The following is a 21,245-nucleotide window of genomic DNA, read 5'->3' on the forward strand; positions in this document are numbered from 1 at the left end:
TTTGATCACAATAGCTTTAAAAAAAAAAAAATTAGGTTGATTATAAATAGTGAATTTAATTATTCAATTAATATTTTAATACTTTTCTTCAATAATTGAGGTTCAATACATATAACCGGACCCTCAAAAAAAAAAAAAAAACATATAACCGTAGGGATGCTCAAACGATTATAACTGGCAGTTATTGGCTATAACCACAACCGCAACCGCCTTGGGCGGTTATTGATTTTTAATAACTGCAACCGCCTAGGCGGTTAGCGCTTATTTTATAATCGACAATTAGCGATTTTTCAATCCAATAACAGACAGTTTTATAATCGCTTTTTTTATATGGGCTTTTAGATTTTTTAAGTGTTTTGGGCCTTAAATTTGCCTATTTTTTGAGCTTATTTTATGAAATTTGTCTATTTCATGAGCTTATTTTAAGGGTTTTTGGCTCAAATGTTCCAAAAAAGATGAAAAACAAAAAATGCTGTTTTTTGCACCCGCCAATGTTTTTGAATAAGGTTTAGCCCAAAACATCACATACTACATTATATATTTCACATACAGTCATAAATAGCCCAAATCCATTAATCCAAATACAAATGAAAAAATTAATATATTTTATTAATATAAAATATTTAATATATATATTTATACTATTATGTATAAATGAAGGCGGTTAGCGGTTATAATTGCTTTGCCCTACCCCTAAAATTGCTAACCACAACCGCCCTAAGTGATTAACGATTTTTAATAACTACTTACCAAAGCGGTTAATAGTTAGCGATTATAAGCGGTTAACGGGGTGGTTATAAACGCACCGTTTGAGCATCCTTACGTATAGGTAAACTATGAATTCAGTGTTTGAACTTACAATTTATATTATAATATTATGATATAATACTAAATTACAAATTATCTTAAAAACTTAAAAAAAAATAATAATTTAATCATTTAGTTAGCGCTTTAACAACATCTAAATTATCATAGCTTTTGTATTATAATTAATTTTTCTGTATTGAAAATGCATCTTCAAAATAATAATAATAAAAATCCATAACAATGGATCATGCACTCTACTCCCACTCTCCTACCTAACAAAGAAAAAAAAAAGAGGAAGGACGTGGGATGATGTGTGTGAGGTACATGGGGGGACAACCACCCCCGACGGCTCTTATCGATGTCAGATTTATGTGTGTAAAATACACGTGGAAATGGGCAAATGAGGATAAGCAGTCGTATCGTGCTGGCAGGGAGTACTGGGGTAGCAGGCACTGCGTGGCGTCCAATGAGTCGACTCATAAAGAAAAAATAATGGTGGGTCCGCACTCACCACTCCCATTTCTACGCAACCAACTCTGCTGGCGTAACGACTACGTTCTCCAAAAAATACCTTCTTTTTTTTTAATTTTATTATTATTATTTTTTTATTTATTTATGAGAAAACCATAACAAGAAAAACAGAAAATCAATTACAACAAGATTTTCCACTACCAACAAGATACTTTCATCAATTACAAGTTTTATTATTATTATTATTTGAGAGAAAGAGAAGGGAGTAGTAAGGGTGGCTAGATTAGCTATTTACTGTCTACTGACCACCACCAAACTGTGACTGATCGACAATTGATTTTTGATAGTTGATAAGCGAAATAAAAACATTGTTTCGACGTTGATTCGGTTTGATAGGTGGTAGAATTTTTTTTTCGTCAGTTAACCGACTTATTGATTTTTCAAGTCAAATTTAAATTTTATTAGATTTGCTTATTGTTTTATCCAACTGATTTGTGGTTGTTCTTTTAGTATGTGTTCCATGAATTTATTTGTTCTTTTCATTTATAAAACATATATGTTTTACTAATTATGTAGTCACGATTTTAAAATGTAATTAAACCATGATTCAACTTTTAAATTTTGCGTCCCTAAGAGGTAGCTCAATTGACTGTGAACTACGCTTCATGAAGCGAAGGTCACTAGTTTGAATCTACTTTCTCCTTCCTTTGTGTGAACATATCAAAAAATAAAAAAAACTTTTAAATTTTGCATTTAAAAGCGGAGATTTAAAAAAATTCTTGCTCTTAAATTTGAAATACTTTATATAATTTAGTTCAAAAATGTATTATGCGAATATTCTTAGGCTGAAACTATAAGTAAGGTAGGCAACCTTTATCAATATCTGAACCCACTGCAAAAAAATCCGCCCAGAGGAAGAGAGAACCAATGAATGAGTGGAGGGAGGAGGTCAGAAGCATAGCAGAGCTTTGTACAAGAATTATATGGGTCTATAATGGAATCTATGTGGATCACAATCACACCAATCTAACAAAAACAACTCTACAAAGCCCTTATAATATGCCTTGAATGATTTAGAACATAATTAAAAAAAAAAAAAAAAAAAAAAAAAAAAACAGAGAGTACATGAAGCATACACTTTATAATATAGATATGGTAATGGGATATGCCAGGGGGAATGGATTGCAGAAGAACAGTACTATATATAACATGAAATTGTACCTTCAAGATTTTTGACAGCTTGTTTCACATTGGTTTTAGCCGCTATGTTCAGTTTCTTCTCAACTCCTATAAAGTTTGTTCATAGAGAAAATCACAAATATGTCATGTTTGAGAAAGTAGGTTTGGTCATTTTTAAAGTTTGTTTGGAATTACGTTTGAGAAATTGAGCTTTTAAATAAAAATATATATATATATATATATATATATATATATATATATATATTTGGCAAAAAAAGACTTCATTTTTAAACTTTTGTAGCGTTTTGGTTATTTTTAGGCCTTTTGAACTCTTAAAACCGCTTTTAATTTTTTTTACCAAACGGGTACTTTTTATTCAAACGGACTTTTTGAATATTAAACACACTTTTAAGCTCTTTAAACGCATACCCAAACATGCACTGCCCTTAAAGCTTGTTTGTGATTGTGTTTCAGAAATAGAACTTTTAAGTCAAAAAAACGTTTTTTTGGCAAAAACTTCATTTTTAAGCTTGCCAAAAATGCGTTTTTTGCCATTTTTAGGCTTTTCGAACACTTAAAAACGCTTTCAATTTCTTCTACAAAACATGTGTTTTTTTTTTTTATTCAAAATGACTTTTTGAGTGTTAAACGCAATTTTAGGCCGCTCAAACGCACACCCAAACAGGTCCTTAGAGTAAAAAAGTAAAAAAAGTGTTTTTAAATTTTTTTAACAACACAATTTCAAACAAACTAAAAACATAAATAGAAAGAGACATAGATTTTGCTTGGTTGCCTTTTGCAACTCCTCTTCCATCAACTTTTTTTCCCACACCCACCCCAGCTTCGAAGGCTTTTTTAAATGTCTTGAGATCTTGCAATAACCATTGTCTCTTGAGATTTTAGGACATTTTTAGGTTAATTATTATTATTATTTAAATGAGCACAAAATGGTTAAATTAAGCCTAAAAATTTTAAAAATCGGGTACCCAGTTCGGATAACCGGGTAACAAGGTTATTATATAACCGGTTAATAGAGTACCCAGTTCTGGTTGCCGGTTTTGGCCAATAACCGGGAACTAGGACCGGGTTTTCACCCCTATATATTAGCATAAAGAAATCCAAAAAAACATTCCTAGAAGAGAAAGAATATAAATATCACCTAAACCGTGCTCACAATAAGCTCAATAGCGTTGGGTTCAAATTTTCCAATAATATGACATATACCCAATGGGTATATCCATCTCACCTTTGTCTTCTTTTCTTTCGTCTCATAAAATTCGTTGAAATCATTGACGCAGTTTACCTAAGATTAAAAGAGAAAGAATGTTAGTGACTTCCAGAAAACAATTAACAAATTTATATAATGTCGACAACAAAATTCCAAATCACCAGATCTGGGGAAGCTTGAGGACAAAAGACTTGTAATCTGGCCATGAGTTAAGAGCTCAAGACACAATAGTTACAATTATTGTAGTTAATGTATAAGTCAAATAGACATGTAACATTCATACTATTTCTCTATAAATAGAGTTGTTACGAACCCAAGTTCGCAACGGGATAAATTAGGTTCTAAGGGAACCTAAACGTTAGATTCTAAGAGAACCTAGACCTTTCAAACACAAGGTTTGTGATTATTTTTCTGCTTACTTTATTTATAAAGTATTCTTTAAATAGACAAATTATTACAATATTTCTATGGCTGATTCATGAGCTCTTATTGGAATATAAATTAGGAATGAGTTATACTAACAACACAGTTTACCCTTTCAATGTCAAAGTCAGAAATTTGGGTGTTTGCCAACGCATCCCAGTAACGTTCACCACTGCCGCCGGCTTGTAGGACTAGAAAGACAGAGTGTTGAGAAATGACTTGGGTTTTAAAACGCTTTCTAGGCGGTCGTTCTGGGGGTGGGTCGATATCAATGGTCGCACTATTAGTCACAAAAGCCCCAAATTTTCTACATCTACTGGCCCGACAACTCTAATCTTTAACACAAATTGCAAATCTTCTTCAATTTCCTTCAGCTCACCTTCTACAATTGGACCCCGAAGCTTTAGATGTTTGCATCATGGCCGAATTTGTGTTGGTTTGGCAACAAACGGTGGTGCTACCATAGGTCCAAACAGTATTGGTTTGGTCAAGGACAGTGGTTGGTTGTTTTGGTGTGGGGTTTGGAGATTTGGCGGTGGTTGTGTTGACGGGTTGGTCATAAACACCTCAAGGGACGTTGGGGTACGACATAATGAGATTTATGGGGATGAATTTGTGCTGGGTGGTTTAGTGGTGAAGGTGTCGAATGGGCTGGTGTTATTGGATGTGATAAGTGTGGGTATGTTTGTGGCTTTGATGGTAGTGGAGATAGAGAAGCAATTAGCTTGTCTATCTTGAAGAGAAGACCAGCAAATAACTCTCGAATCTCACTGTTCATTGTAGAATTCTTTTGATCAAAATTGGAAGATGGTGAAGGCATTGTTAGCTCTCATAGCAAGTTGTTACGAACTTAAATTCGCAACGGAATAAATTAGTTTCTAAGGGAAACTAGACCTTAAATTCTAAGAGAATCTAGACCTTTCAAACACAAGGTTTGTGATTAATTTTATGCTTACTTTATTCATAACACAGTTACCTTTAAATAGACAAACTATTACAATATTTATAGGGCTGAGTCATGAACTCTTATTGGAATATAAATTAGGGTTGAGTCATCAAGACACTTATATGGAATAAAATAAAGACAATATCATAACCCTAATACAACTAGGGTTAGCCGACTTATACTAACATAATATAAACCTAATACATAAAATTAATATGTCTAGCCTAATATGAAAAGACCTGTAACATCTATAAATGAAGTTTTGTATAAAAATCAAATAATCAAGTGAAAAGAAAATATGTAACCAAGAAAAGACTTTGAAGTATAGACGTAGGCAGAACGACATAAAATCTTTGTGTTTCATTTTTTTTTTTCCTCTATTTAGATTAATTATTAGTTCTAATACAGAACAAAACAGAGGATTCTCAAAATTAAAAAGTATTAAGAAAATATACAATACCTCAACTCCAATATTATCGTAAGAGTTTAAAGATCACCGGAAAATTTATGATCACCGGAAAAGACGTCCAAGGTCCGAGAAACTCCCTCCCGAATTTCACTTCAATTAATATATTTAAAAAATCATATTATTTAAATCTACCTTTATGGAAAGCCTTATGGCTAATTTTTAATGTCTTTTCACTTTTAATAATAATAATAACTCTTGTATCTTGAGATTTTGTAACAACCATTGTCTCTTAAGATCTTAAAACCATTGCCTCTTGAGATCTTATAATAATAATAATATTTTTATTTTTTTCAGTTGATGAAGACGAAAACCAAAACCATTACTTGAACCTGCATATATATCGTAGTCTTTCTTCTTGCCGGTCCAATGCATCCCACCATGATCATTGGACTTTGATACGCTCCAAATTGATTGCATTCTCATTGTTGTATGACAATTTTTTTTGGATGAATAAGTGATTGTATTACCAAACAAACCAATCAACAAAGTATCACCAATTACAAGCCTCTCCAATAGGCTGAAACACGACCTCACAGAGGCCTATACAATAAGTTCATCGATTCTTAATTCTTCCAATAAGGAAAGACTTGATAAAACATCTTTACCAAATTCTGTATCACTTGATTGTCTCATGCCAACGTTTGATAATGAAAGACGTAAACACTTTAACTCAATCAAACATCAAATCTAGTTTTGGTAAAAAATTAATCCCAGAACCTCGAATATCAAGTATGTCAAGACATATGCGTGTTTCTATGTTAGTTGAGAGATCCATCAAACAGATGCAAGAATTCAAATAAAGCGCTTTGAGGTATGTCAAGCAAGATATCGATGATGGTAATGATGTAATTCTAGTGTCATGTAAGTCTAGAACTCGTAAATTTTGCATGAGTTCAAAGAATGACACATGAATTACTTCCAAAGAACGATTTCTCTGTAAGAACAATGTTAAAAGACTATTGCAAGATGGCTTTTCCGGTAAAGTGCACAATTTATTATCCATCGGGGAGATTCCATTTGCCTCCTGCCATTTCACCTCATTGGCAGCCTCTCCCAGCTCTTCACTGGGTTTCACCAAAATTTTAAAACGATTACTTTTTTTGGATATTTTACAGACCATTCTCCACACTACTTTGTTCATCCTTACATGATTCATCTTTCCACTCCTCTCTAGAAAGGACAACATGTTAAGGTTATGCAATATACCCCCCATTTTCTCGCGTGCAACTCTAAACTCATTTGCATCATGAATAAAATCTTCAGCTTTCTATCATTCCAACAAATAATCTATATATATTCTAAAATCTTTGGGATATAATGCACCGTACAGAAAACAAAACTTTCTAAGAACTCAATCAAGTCATCTATACCTTGGACTTTGGTATTGACATTAGGCCATCATTACAGTCTCCTTAGTCCCTCACGCTACAAGTCATAGTTATCTTTCTTTCTTCTTAAAGTTCTAGATACCTTTTCTATAAAGAGCGGCAAGCAGTAACACTCGCTAACAACTTTTCGGGCTATTGATTCAATACCTGAAAGATTTACATTTCGACATAGTTTTTCCAAGAACATATTATATGCATCATTTTCAGACAACCGTTCCACTTGAACTTCCTCATCTATCGCCATACCATCACAAATGTGAAAATATCTCATTGCCAATACCACCTTACTATATTTTTTGTTGTCATTGATTCCTATCTTACCTAGATCAAAAACTTCCCAAATTTCATCCAAAAGAAGTAGATGCTTTTTGCATTCCAAATCTGTAGTTATTCGCTGAGCAATTTCATTAGGTTCAACGATATCTTTCATATTCATTTTGGGTTGTTTCATAACTGCACGTTGCAACTTTTATATATATATATATATATATATATATATATTAAATTCTCATGCAATTGACTTTGATGGCTTCGTGTTGTGTACATGTATTGCCATCTATAAGGGAGAAGCATGGTCAAACTATTTTGAGAGTTTCAAAAAAGGTGGGCAAGTCACAAAGTTATGGTGATGTGGCTTTCTCATTTCTTCCACTATCTTGATCGATATTTTATCACAGGGAGGTCACTTCCTCCTCTTAATGGAGTTGGATTTACATGCTTCTGTGATCAAGTTCGTCATGATTAAACCTTGACATGATGATTCCATCCTAATTCATGTTGTATAGATCATTTCATTGCCTCTTGGTAACATATCACTTCATATTCTAAATTAAAGCATTAAAACTTTACAATATCGTCCATATAATTTGGTGCCAATTTTTTTTTTTTTTTTTTAAGAATCCAATTTAGTGTTTATTTTCTTCATAAGATATATCAAATCGTGATACAAAGGGTGCATTTATTGTGATTTTAGGTCTACCAAGAGTTAAATGGAAAAGTAAGAGATGCCAACAGTACTGTAGAATTTTTTTGGACTGTTCAATGATCGGAAATTGATATAGGGTGTGCTCTTCAGGTTCCTGTTAGAAAAGTGATTGAGCTACATGACAAATGCCTTGCATATGTGAATGATTGTTTCCAAAACCAAACTTTTTTTAATCAGGTTTGTATTAGAGAATGGCTTCTGGAGTTTTGGGATTATTGCGTTGGGATTATTCCGTTGTCATATCATGTAAAAAGTCCCAATAGTATTGAAGTTTGACTCTCACTCGAAGTTGAGTATTTTTATCCAATGTCTACGGTGTTCAGTGTAGCAAATTGCTTTTGTACTCATCAAGACCATAGTCTTGAACTTTTGATTTTGTTTAGATGTTCACTATGATTTTTTTTCTTAATTTTCTTATTTTCAAGAAGGATATGGTTGGTTTGGAGGAACATGTAAATGTATGAAGCTATAATTTGTCTGGATTGCTCAATGATTGGAAACTGATATAGGGTGTCCTCTTCAAGTTCTTGTTAGAAAAATGATTGAGCTGCATGACAAATACCTTGCATATTTGAATAATTGTTTCCAAAATCATACTCTTTTTAACCAGGTTTGTATTAGAGAATGGCTTATGAAGTTTTGGAATTATTGCATTGGAATTATTCTGTTGTCATATCATGTATAAGATCCCAACAGTACTAAAGTTTGACTTCCACCTAAAGTGGAGCATTTTTATCTAATGTCTACGGTATTCAGTGTAGTAATGTGCTTTTGTACCCATCAAGACCATAATCTTGAACTTTTGATTTTGTTTTGATGTTTACTATGATTTTTTTTTTTTTTCTAATTTTCTTATTTTCACAAGCGTAGAAGAAGGATGTGGTTGGTTTGCAAGAACATGTAACTTTATGAAGCTTGTACTTATAGAATTTGTCCGAACTGTTCAATGATTGGAAACTGATATAGGATGTGCTCTTCAGGTTCTTATTAGAAAAATGATTGAGTTGCATGACAAATACCTTGCATATGTGAATAATTGTTTCCAAAATCATACTCTTTTGAACCAGGTTTGTATTAGAGAATGACTTATAAAGTTTTGGGATTGTTGCATTGGGATTATTCTGTTGTCATATCATGTATAAGATCTCATTAGTACTCAAGTTTGACTCCCACCTGAAGTGGAGCATTTTTATCCAATGTATACGGTGTTCAGTGTAGTAAAGTGCTTTTGTACCCATCAAGACCATAATCTTGAACTTTTGATTTATGGTTTTTTCTTAATTTTCTTATTTTCACAGGCGTAGAAGAATGATGTAGTTGGTTTGCAAGAACATGTAACTGTATGAAGCTTGTACTTGTAGAATTTGTGTGAACTATTCAATGATTGGAAATTGATATAGGGTGTGCTCTTCAGGTTCTTGTTAGAAAAGTGATTGAGCTAGACGACAAATACCTTGCATATGTGAATGATTATTTCCAAAACCATACTCTTTTAACCAAGTTTGTATTAGAGAATGGCTTCAAGTTTTGTCATGATCGCGCCCACTCATATCTTCCTCCACCTCTAGGCACTCAAGGAGGCTTTTGGGGTATTTTGGATGAAGGGCGTTGCAGGAAGGTCAAGTGCAGAACTACTTGATACTTTCTTTTATAGCATCTTAAGAAAGTTGGAAGCTAGAAACTGAGTGATGAAGCCATTGAAGAAATACTTGGAAAGGTCTACTTACCTACTTGTGATGAGGTATTCTGTTTAACTTTCTCATAGACATTTGTGAACTTCATCATTTTTTTTTATTGCTTGCTGGCAGTAAATTAGTTTGCTTAAGCTAATTGGTTGCCTTCAATCAATTATTTTAAAAATTGAAAACACAATAGGATGATTGTTTTACTTACATTAGTGACAACGAACTGTTTCCTGAATCATATATATATATATATATATATATATATATATATATATAGTCTTATTCTCAGATGATTGGTTGCCTTCCATCAATTATATTAAAGGGAAACTACATTTAACCTCCATGAACTTTCAAGTGTGATATTCGACCTCATCAAACTACCATTTTATAGCAAAAAGCTTCATTCCGTCAGTCAAATGAGTTAAAATAGACGATTAATCTATCATGTGCCACTCACATGCAATTTCTGATTTTTTCCTTCTACTTTTGCCTTCACTTCAATGGAATGGACCACGTGTAGGCCGCCTGAAAACAAATTGAAGAAAAAAAGAGTCAAGACTACTTAAAGCATCGTCATCTTCTTCGTCCCTTAAGCATACATCCCTTTTTTTCAGGGATGACTCTAATGGCCATCAAACCCCATCTCAACGACAATAATCAACAACTCAAGAAAAACCCATTTAATTCAAATCTTAAATCAAAATCTCCAAATTGAAACAATCAAGGGGAAATCCTTCAATCTGGTCCATGGATTCTAGCGTATCATATCAAAGCATTGCAACTACAGGGTGATATGAAAGTAGATAAAGATGAACTGGATCAAAGCTTCTATCTGAAGCTACTCGGACTCAATAGAGAGATATGAACTGGATCAAAGATTAACCCAGACCCACGGGCCACAGCTGGGTCACGGCCAGACCCATAGAAAAAGAGATTGGATTTCTTTCTTTCTTTTTTTTTTTGTTGTATTGAGAGATTGAATTTTTGACCCATGACAGAAGAGACTAAATTTCCTCAGGAAAATTAGAATTTCTCAAGTTAGTTGTGCCTTCTACACTAGATTTCTTGAAAAAACAAAAAAAACAAACAAACACCACCCAGTTCACAGAACAGTATTTACTGACTTGGGTATCTTAAAACCAACTAGAAGAGATTGAAAATAAAATAAAACATCTAATATGAGTTCTCTTTCTTGAACTGGACTTCTTCAAATTGATGGAAAATCCTTAGGAAAATTGGGTGCAGTTGCAGTACTACGTTTGGACGGTCAAGGCGAGGAGCAGCTGCGTCTTATTCTGGTGACCTTGGTAGAACTCCAACAGCGACCCATCACAGAGCTTGGCTTCTGCATACTGGTTGCCTACACGTGGTCCGTTGTGGTCCATTCCATTGAAGTGAGGGCAAAAGTGGAAGGAAAAATTAGAAATCGCATGTGAGTGGCACATGACGGGTTGGCCATCTATTTTAACCCATTTGACTGACGGAATGAGCCTTTTTGCTATAAAATAGTAGTTTGATGGGGTTAGGTATCACATTTGAAAGTTCATAGGGACAAAGTGCCAAGGTCCTATAGGTCATGGGGGCTAAAGGTAGTTTTCCCTTATATTACTAATTGAAAGCACATTGATGATTGCTTTGTGTTTACTTTAAAACAACAAGTTGGGTCATGCGATAGTCGGTTGGGTAGGAGAATACTGTAAAATACTTGAAATGCGGATTTGGGTGGAGGAATGGGGGAGGTTCTATGTGTTAAAGTAGAACCTTACCACGCAAACCTTCAAAATTATGAAAACTTTCTCGAGCGGGAAAACACGGTAGAAACAAAAGGCGGTTTATCTCTTTTGATGAGAGCGTGTAGGAGGGAGTTTCTTGGAGCTTGGACGTCTTCTCTGGTGATCAGAACTTTTCTGGTGATCTTCAGACTCTTACGATAATATTGGAGTAATGTTTTTTTTTAATAAAATAAAAATACTCCAATAATTTTTTTTTTTTTTTAAAAAAAAAAACAAAATAATTGAGTAAAGTTGGGTCATGCGATAGTCGGTCGGGTAGGAGAAAAGTGTAAAATACTTGAAACGCGGATTTGGGTGGAGGAATGAGGAGGTTCTACGTGTTAAAGTAGAACCTTACCATGCAAGCCTTCAAAATGATGAAAACTCTCTCGAGCAAGAAAATGTGGTAGAAACGAAAGGCGGTTTATCTTTGCCAATGAGAGTGTGTCAGAGGGAGTTTCTCGGAACTTGGACGTCTTCTTCGGTGATCAGAACTTTTCTGGTGATCTTGAGACTCTTACGATAATATTGGAGTCATTTTTTTAATAAAATAAAAATAATCAAATAAATTTTTTTTTTTTTTTTTTTTTTAAAAAAGGCCAAAAATAATTTAGTAAAGTTCGGTCATGCGAATTGCGATAGTCGGTCGAGTAGGAGAAGGCTACCTTACCACACAAGCCTTCAAAATTATGAAAACTCTCTCGAGCGGGAAAACGCGGTAGAAGCGAAATGCGGTTTATCTCTGCCGATGAGAGCATGTCGGAAGGAGTTTGTTAGAGCTTGGACGTTTTCTTCAGTGATTAGAACTTTTCTGGTGATCTTCAGACTCTTACAATAATATTGGATTAACTTTTTTTAATAAAATAAAAATACTCCAATAATTTTTTTTTTTTTTTTTAAACAAACAAAATAATTGAGTAAAGTTGAGTCATGCGATAGTCGGTCGGATAGAAGAAGGCGGTAAAATACTTGAAATGCAAATTTGGGTTGACGAATGGGGAGGTTCTACGTGTTAAAGTAGAACCTTACCACGCAAGCCTTCAAAATTCTGAAAACTCTTTCGAGCGGGAAAATGCGGTAGAAACGAAAGGCGGTTTATCTCTATTGGTGAGAGCGTGTTAGAGGGAGTTTCTCGGAGCCTAGATGTCTTCTCCCATGATCAAAACTTTTTTGCTCTTACGATAATTCTAATGCTTTTATCTTTAATTTAAAATAAAAATCCAAAACCAAAACAGAAAAGAAAACATCATCATTTCTATTCTCTCTGTAAGGAAAAGTTGCTTTTAAAAATAAGTCTTTACTCTTTAGAAATAGTTTATAAAATTTGTTTAATTTTTGTTATACAGAAGGTTTTTCAAAAAAAAAAAAAAAACCCTCTAAAATACGTTAACAACGTTGGACTAGATTCACAGCCCAAAGACGGCCCAAGCCCATATCTGTTACTTTCTCTGATCTCTATCTTCTCCCCACCAAAACCCTAATCGCCTAAACCCTCTCAGCCAGCCCTTTGTAAAGCATTTCTCAGTGACCGTCGATATATTGCACATGAAAAGCTACATGTATGTTCAGGTAACTGTTACTTTACCCACTCCGTTTCATTGGATTTTCTTTACGTTCTGTTTGGTTGCGGGGAAAGTTGAGGAAATTGAGAGAAATTATTATATTTTCTTTAAATCTTAAAAATTCCATTGCTTGGGACACGAGATATCGCAAACATTTAGTCAGCCGAGTCACATCTAGCTATTTAACTTTGTTTATGCTGTAAAATTTGTAAAGCAATTCACAGAGTGTTTACCTATTATTGGCCATGGCAGCCTTGGTGGAAAGATATCCTTTTACTTTTGATGTTGCAATAGAGCAATTATGTTCAGGAAAATTACTTCACAAAACAGGAAGTGAAGTAAAATTCATTTCCAATAGAATGCAACGACACCTAGTATGTTTTTGGCAATCAGAATGTATTTCTTGGATTCCATTTCTTGAATATTTTATTGTTTGCATATAGGTACCATATAGTTTTGTGAAAATATATGTTGATTCTTTTATCACTCTTGTTCTCCCCAGTTACGACATCAGTATTTTCTGGCTGAGAATCTGTTCACCGAATGTAGTGCTTCAGATTTGCGCTTCCTTTCTAATGCTCTATATTTTTGTTCTCTCAGATTGCCACTAACCTGCAAAGGTAGGCATCTTTCCGAATTTCGGCCATTGATTCAAGCCCGTTGGTCTTTCTTTCCAGCAGCCACAACTTCTCTGCAATTCACATCAGATGGCTTCAAAAATGAGAACAAAGACATTGATCTCAATCTCTTATTCTTATCCTGCACAAAAGTGCACCTTGCAAAGCGCCTTCATGCCCTTCTTGTGGTCTCAGGGAAAGTTCAAGACGTCTTACTCTCCACCAGGCTTGTCAATCTTTATGCCAACCTTGGTGATGTCTCATTTGCTCGCTACACTTTTAATCAGATTCACAAAAAGAATATTTTTACCTGGAATTCAATGTTATCTGCATATGCTCGCACTGGACGTTTCCGTGAAGTTGTGAATTGTTTTTATCAGTTTTTGTTGACCTCTGGTCTTCGACCTGATTCCTACACTTTTCCGCCTGTGTTAAAAGCTTGTGGAAATCTAGTTGATGGGAAGAAGATGCATTGCTGGGTTCTAAAGCTGGGCTTTGAGTGGGATGTCTTTGTGGCTGCTTCTTTGGTTCATATGTATTCCCGGTTCGGCTTCTTATGTGTTGCACGTAAATTGTTCAATAATATGCCAGTTCGAGATATGGGCTCTTGGAATGCAATGATTTCTGGGTTTTGTCAAAATGGAAATGCTGCAGAGGCATTGGACCTCTTGGATGAGATGAGATTGGAGGGGGTAAAGATGGATCGAGTAACTGTCTCAAGTCTACTTCCTGTTTGTGCACTATCAGGTGATATGTTAATTGGGATGCTGATTCATTTATATGTCATAAAGCATGGACTGGAATTCGATGTGTTTGTGTCCAATGCCTTGATTAACATGTATGCCAAATTTGGTCGCTTGGGGCATGCACAAAGGATTTTTGATGAGATGGAGGTGAGAGATTTGGTTTCATGGAACTCAATAATTGCTGCCTGTGAGCAGAATGATGATCCAATTTCTGCACTTGGACTTTTTAATAAGATGCATTTAACAGGGATTCAGCCTGATTTGCTGACAGGAGTGAGTTTGGCTTCTATTTTTGCTCAATTATGTGATCGTCAAAATAGTAGGTCTGTTCATGGATTCATTGTCAGGAGAGGTTGGCTTATGGAAGATGTTGTCATTGGAAATGCAGTTGTGGACATGTATGCGAAATTAGGTGCTATAGATTCTGCTCGTACAGTTTTTGAAGGACTTCCTGTCAAAGATGTGATCTCATGGAATACTTTAATCACAGGTTATGCTCAAAATGGTCTTGCAAGTGAGGCAATTGAAGTGTACAGTATGATGGAGGAGCACAAAGAGATAATTCCTAACCAAGGGACTTGGGTAAGCATTCTACCAGCATATTCCCATGTAGGAGCCTTACAACAAGGAATGAGAATTCATGGGCGGGTGATTAAGAACTGTCTCTACTTGGATGTCTTCGTTGGTACCTGCCTCATTGACTTGTATGGAAAATGTGGGAGATTAGATGATGCAATGTCCTTATTCTATCAAGTGCCCAGGAAGAGTTCGGTTTCTTGGAATGCCGTAATATCCTGCCATGGAATTCATGGGCATGGCGAGAAAGCTCTGAAGCTATTTAATGAAATGGTAGATGAGGGGGTGAAGCCAGATCATGTAACCTTTGTATCTTTATTGTCAGCTTGTAGCCATTCAGGTTTGGTTGATGAGGGTCAACGGTGCTTTCATGTGATGCAAGACGAATATGGGATCAAGCCTCGTTTGAAGCACTATGGCTGCATGGTAGATTTGCTTGGTCGAGCTGGACGTCTAGAAATGGCTTACAATTTTATAAAAAATATGCCTATACAGCCTGATGCTTCTGTCTGGGGCGCTCTTCTTGGTGCTTGTAGAATACATGGAAATTTTGACCTAGGTTCATTTGCTTCAGATCGCTTGTTTGAGGTTGATTCGGAGAATGTTGGCTACTATGTTTTGTTATCCAATATTTATGCAAATATTGGGAAATGGGAGGGAGTGGATAAAGTGAGATCATTGGCCAGAGATAGGGGATTAAAGAAGACACCTGGGTGGAGCTCAATCGAAGTGAACAATAAAGTCGATGTCTTCTATACTGGAAACCAAACCCATCCAAAATGTGACGAAATATACAAGGAGCTGAAGGTTCTGACTGAAAAAATGAAGAGCCTTGGTTATGTTCCCGACAATAGCTTTGTGTTGCAGGATGTTGAGGATGATGAGAAGGAGCATATCCTCTTAAGTCATAGTGAGAGACTGGCAATTGTGTTCGGAATCATTAGCACCCCTCCCAAAAGCACCATTCGGATTTTCAAGAACTTGCGGGTTTGTGGTGACTGCCACGAGGCAACAAAATTCATATCTAGGATTACTGAGAGAGAGATCATCGTGAGGGATTCGAACCGTTTCCATCACTTCAAGGATGGAATTTGCTCTTGTGGCAATTATTGGTGACATGAAAAATTCGATTCTTGGGATTCAAACACTTCACACTTGGATGAAGACTGGCCATATGTGTAAGCAGAACTTACAAAGGTTTTGATTTTCAGAGGATGTTGTGCCATAGGAAGAAAGCCTGTAAGTGTTCATTATATTCTTTTGTAACTTGCTGTGGTAAGACAGTAGTCACTTTTTTCCTTATCTTTCACATTTGTATTTTCATCATCTAAGAATGTCTGCATAAGCCCCCATATGCTCAGGGAAGCAAGCTGGGAGTGCCACATTAGTAACCCAATTTGCTGTGCTTTACTTTTCATGCAATCAAAGGGTTGAAGAAGCAAAGATTGCCAACCAGATGCTTATCTGGATGAGTCACCAAATCCCCTTACACCTACCTGTCTGTCTAACTGTCTGCATTCATATATTTGGAATCCTTGAATATCTGTCATTGTCAAGCCAGCGAGAAAGAATATAACCCTAGACTTTGGAGTCCACCTTGATTATTCCAAATTCCAATTGCCAGCCTGGGACCCAGTCACCGCTTCAACATCTTTGCAAGGATGGGCCAAGAAGAAAGATTAATGTTACTCTTCACACTTAATTATCACCTCGATTGAAATAAGTGTGAAGAGCAGCATTACTAGTCAAAAAATGTTATACGTTTTGGTTCCTAATTCTTGACCAGTGTCATAGGAGTCCTATCTGGTGTTTAGTATTTTAGATAAATTTGACAATTGCAGTAATTAATTGTCAATAAAAGATATCTATTATGGCATATGCAATAATGTATGCACCTCCTTAAAACATGAAGAAATAATAATAAATTTTTAATAGACATTAACAGGAGCAACAACTACATTGCCTAAATGGCTGATACGTATTTATGAGATTATGATCTTTTAAAGATAATTTAATCTTAAAAAATCTTGACTGTTATTTTAAATTGATTTATTCAAAATTTTGTTACTTCCGTATTTATCACCTTTAAAAAAAATTAAAAAATTAAAATGTTTCGTAATTATTTATATTTCACTTGATAATAATTGTTGATTGTGTCAAAAGAGTCGAAAACAGTTTTCATTTAGAATAATAATTCTAATTAACTTATTCAAATTAAAATATTTAAATTATATATATAAAATTATGACTCTCACGACCAATCAGTGGCCCACACCTGTCCCTTCCTACCTCATTCTTTACGCAACCTACAAGTAACAACCAAGAAACCAACTATTGATTTAAATAAAGTTCGAACTTCAAAAGGATTCCCTCCCGCCGCCAAAACCCAGTAATCCTCGGGAAACCAGGATTTTACACACATTCACATTCATATGTATATATAAAACATTCCTCACGTTAATACTCCAACATTGTTTGGAAAAAGAAAAACCCTGAAAACCTGAGGCGGTGAGGCCCCACGAAGGCCTCTCTCAATGTCGAAGCCTCAGGGGCCGCCGCGGCCTCTCTACAAGCAGCACTCGTGGACGCCCGACACGCGCCGCGAGGAGGCGTGGTTGAGGCGCAAGGGCAAGTACGCCGGCGACCGCATCCGCCGTAACAAGAGCCTGTCGGACGAGGACTTGGAGGAGTTGAAGGGCTGCATCGATCTCGGGTTCGGGTTCGCGGTGGAATCGCCGGATGTGGATCAGAAGCTGTCGGAGACCATCCCGGCTCTGGGGCTTTACTACGCTGTTAACCGGCAGTACAGTAACAGCATGTCGAGGTCGTCGTCGTCGTCGTCGATGACTTCCGATAGCGAAATCGAAAGCCCCGGCGTCATAATAAATCAAGGTAAGTCTTCGCCGTTAGATGGGAATTGACTGTGGACTTTTTCTTGATCTAACGGCTGTGACTCATTGGTTTATGCTTTTTCCCTTTTGTTAGGTGACGATGCTGAGCTGGTAAAGACGAGATTACGGCAGTGGGCTCAGGTGGTTGCTTGCGTAGCACGCCAATCCTCTTAAACCCTAAGCGGGTCATGATTTCGAAAGGATATGACTTTGTGGTGGTGGATTCGGGCCCCATGGTGGGCGCCAGTGGTTGATACGGAAAATCTTGGGAGGCTTTCCGCCGCCGGCGTCGCTCCAATAGCCTTTCATTGTTTTGCAGGTGGCCTGCCTAGAATTTACTGGATCAACAGTATACCAAAATCATAATCTAATTCCAGTATTTGTTAATCATTCAATTTTGTAATGCAAATTCTTTTTTTTTTTTTTGGTTATAGTTTCTTTTTTATTTTGCTTACTCGTGCTCTTGTTTGATTTTCTGCCCCAAAGAATTTGCTTGTTGATTTTTCTTTTATTAAGGACATGAGTTTAGACGTTTTTATGAAAATTGGGCTTTATGCATGAAGATAAGTGAACGAGTTCAACACAAAATTAACGAATTATAGTTGAGGGGTCTAGCCTATGTAGTTTAATTGAATGAGTCAGCTATGATTAATCTATACAGTCTTATACACATTGCTTAACATGACTCGAATCCGACACGCAATATTTAGGCTGGCAACGTGAACTTAACACCAACTTAACACGAAATTGGTAGATTAAGGTTAAGGGGTTTGACCTATTTAATTAAATACACGGACACGAATTGTCACTCTATTCCATTGAGTAATTTTAAAATTGTATGTGCATTGCATGGCTAAAGAAATTTACTGAAATCCTAATAGGAAAGGTTCCATTCTATGCCTATTTGCAGTACTATCTTTACATATAGCAGATATTGCCAGGATGGAAGGAGTGATTTGCATCGAATATAATTAGAAATTAGCTTTAAATTTCTAACTAACAAAATTTAAAATAAAGTCATTGAAGCCAAACAACAAAGGCATATCATTGACCATAAAATATTCATATTTAGAATTGGACAAACAAGTTGGCTCCTTAAAGTGCTACGCAAATGCTTAGGAAATTCCAAGCAAAGTTGTGAGGCCAATTTTCCTTGGACCTTCATTTTGATAAGAAAGAGTTGAAGGCTTGTTTGGGGGGGGGGTATTAATGGCCCAAAAATGAAGCTATTTTCCTCGCATGTACAGTACTCTTGCATCGACCTTGTCTTATTTGATCACTATCTTCCAACAGAGAATGGTACCTTTCTTGATGGAATATGCTAGGAAATTGAGTAGGAATGTTGCAACTCTATGACAAATTAAAAAGAAAATAATAAGAAAGAGGAGGAGGGTTGTATCACAACTTCTGGGAAAAACATAGAACAAAAAAACAAAAATTGTCAAAGCCAATATGGATTACTTTTGACTAAGGATTGGTTATTGGGAAGGAAACTTGCCAAAGAAGTATATTTGAAATTTCACTCTCCTTGTTAGAAGTGTTTTGTGTAGGGCTGGAAAAACGGGTTTATGTGTCGGGTTTGTGTCAACCTGGTTAATTTGTCAACTCGAACACGACACGTTTATAACACGAACCATTTAACCTAAACTCTAAAACTACGTATTGGGTTTGTGGGTTAAATTATCTAACTCTAAATTAAGTTAAACTTAAAATTTACTTAAAAAATTAAAAAAAAAATTTTAAAAAAATAAATAAATTACATAAACGTGTCGACTTGCGAACCCGTTTATGTCAAACTCAAGCACAACATGTGTTATTAAACAGGTAACCCATTTATGAACTGAACCCATTAAACCTAAATCCTAATTATAAAATTACGTATGATATTCGTGTCGAGTTCACGGGTTAAATTGCCAGACTAGTTTTGTGTTTAAATTCTTTGTTAATATTTTCATTTTGAGAAGAAAATAAGCGCCATTAGGGTCAAAGAATGCACGAAGGGTTAAGCTTAATTGTATTTTGATAGGGATTAAGCTTAGTTTTTAAGTTGATATATAGATATATAAACAAATTTCAAAATTTGTTAGGCAGGTTGGTCCTTGATTGGAGTTGGAAGAATTTTGTTTGCTTGACCCATAGCCTAATATTCCTTAAAGGTCAACAAAATGTATGATTATACTTAAAATCCGCAGAATCTAAACACCATTTCTACTCCATTTGGCCGGGGTTGCTTGCAAAACAAGGTTAGAATTCTCCATCTTATCCTTTTTCTCTCAAAATATCTCCAATCCACCTTTCCTTTTACTCCAACAGTACATAAATTGAAAAAATATCTCCTCGATTTCTTTGTGTTTATCCAATTGTATTCCACTGACTTTTTTTTCTTTTTTCTTTTGTTTGTTTACCATGAAAGGTCCACAAACATTTTTTAGCCTAGATAATTAGTTCATTTTAAGAGTTTTAAAATGCGCTGTTTGAAAAAATAGTAATTTTAAGTTATAGTTAATAAAAATGTAAATTTTAAAAATCTAGTTAAACGTTTATCTATTCTCGTCGCTGAAAATCGTTAATTTTTTTTTTTTATTTTTATAAATGTACTACCAAAATACGTGTGCAAAATTACATGATCAAATAAACTATTACACATAACTTTTTTTTTTTTTTTTTTTTTTTTGTGGTTAGGCTGAAAATGAAATAGTCACGTCAACTCCAAAAATATCACGATCGTTACATTAGATAACTTATAAACGCAATTGATATTTTTGTTTATTTTTCGTTTAAAAACTTAACGGCCCCGCCACTTTAAACCTATATCAAAAAATCATTGCCACATTAGTATTATGTTAATACTAATAATTCTATGAGGGTGGTTTGGCAAGATATATCTTGCTAAATAAAAAATAAAAAAATAAAAAGATTAAATGGGATATTTAATCGATTATTGAGAGATAGAATATGATATTTGTGGCATAACTGTTAAGTGTTCAATCAGGTGGTGTTACGTGAAAATTGCATTCTCACGACACGTGACATGACATGAGATGACATGACATGACATGTACATGTGATTGATTCCAACTCCCATCTATTCTCTGTTTCATTTTGATGACTCATGCCATCCATGAATTGTCGAGTAATTAAAAAAAATTAACTTGAAAATTAGATATTTTCCGAGTCAGATGATGATTGGGCATTCCTTTGACTTTTATGTGCACCACCACCACCCGATCATTACCCCCTGCTTCATCGCCTTGCGTGGCACGCTAATAATCGAGTCTGATCCCTTTCCTTTCCCAAGCACGCTCGTCCAAGGCGAGTGTCCACCACTCGCCCGACCCGAATATACCGTTTTGGCCGCTTCTCGCTGAAGCCGCAGGTGGAAGGAAGAAAAAATATCTTGGCTGACATTCGCCGAAGATATTTTTTATCGCGCATTCCTGACGTGGCACCCAGCTGATGGTGCTGACACGTGTAAAAGCGACGCCATGTGGAGCCTTTAT

The 21,245-nt window shown here is 35.4% G+C and overlaps 2 protein-coding genes and 1 pseudogene across 3 annotated transcripts; 2 read left to right on the forward strand and 1 right to left on the reverse strand.

The window, feature by feature from the left end:
• Positions 1 to 6,063: 6,063 nt before the first annotated feature.
• LOC148586137 (disease resistance protein RPS2-like) lies at positions 6,064 to 7,389 on the reverse strand (annotated as a pseudogene).
• A 5,395-nt stretch (positions 7,390 to 12,784) lies between these two features.
• On the forward strand, positions 12,785 to 16,250 carry EMB2758 (Tetratricopeptide repeat (TPR)-like superfamily protein). Of its 2 annotated transcripts, none has more exons than XM_059591511.2 (2): positions 12,785 to 12,922; positions 13,516 to 16,250. In XM_059591511.2, exons 1-2 carry the CDS (start codon positions 12,915 to 12,917, stop codon positions 15,968 to 15,970), a joined length of 2,463 nt encoding a protein of 820 aa, XP_059447494.2. In that variant the 5' UTR covers positions 12,785 to 12,914; the 3' UTR covers positions 15,971 to 16,250. The 2 variants fall into 2 exon arrangements, with proteins under 2 accessions (XP_059447494.2, XP_059447493.2); XM_059591510.2 differs by having other exon boundaries at positions 12,785 to 12,912.
• A 740-nt stretch (positions 16,251 to 16,990) lies between these two features.
• LOC132178926 (membrane insertase, putative (DUF1685)) lies at positions 16,991 to 18,222 on the forward strand. Its single transcript, XM_059591512.2, has 2 exons — positions 16,991 to 17,746; positions 17,840 to 18,222. The coding sequence occupies exons 1-2, from the start codon at positions 17,389 to 17,391 to the stop codon at positions 17,917 to 17,919; spliced, it is 438 nt and encodes a 145-aa protein (XP_059447495.1). The 5' UTR covers positions 16,991 to 17,388; the 3' UTR covers positions 17,920 to 18,222.
• Positions 18,223 to 21,245: the final 3,023 nt, after the last annotated feature.

This window comes from Corylus avellana, chromosome 4, assembly GCF_965113065.1.
Source record: "Corylus avellana chromosome 4, dhCorAvel1.hap1.2, whole genome shotgun sequence".
Taxonomy (NCBI): domain Eukaryota; kingdom Viridiplantae; phylum Streptophyta; class Magnoliopsida; order Fagales; family Betulaceae; genus Corylus; species Corylus avellana.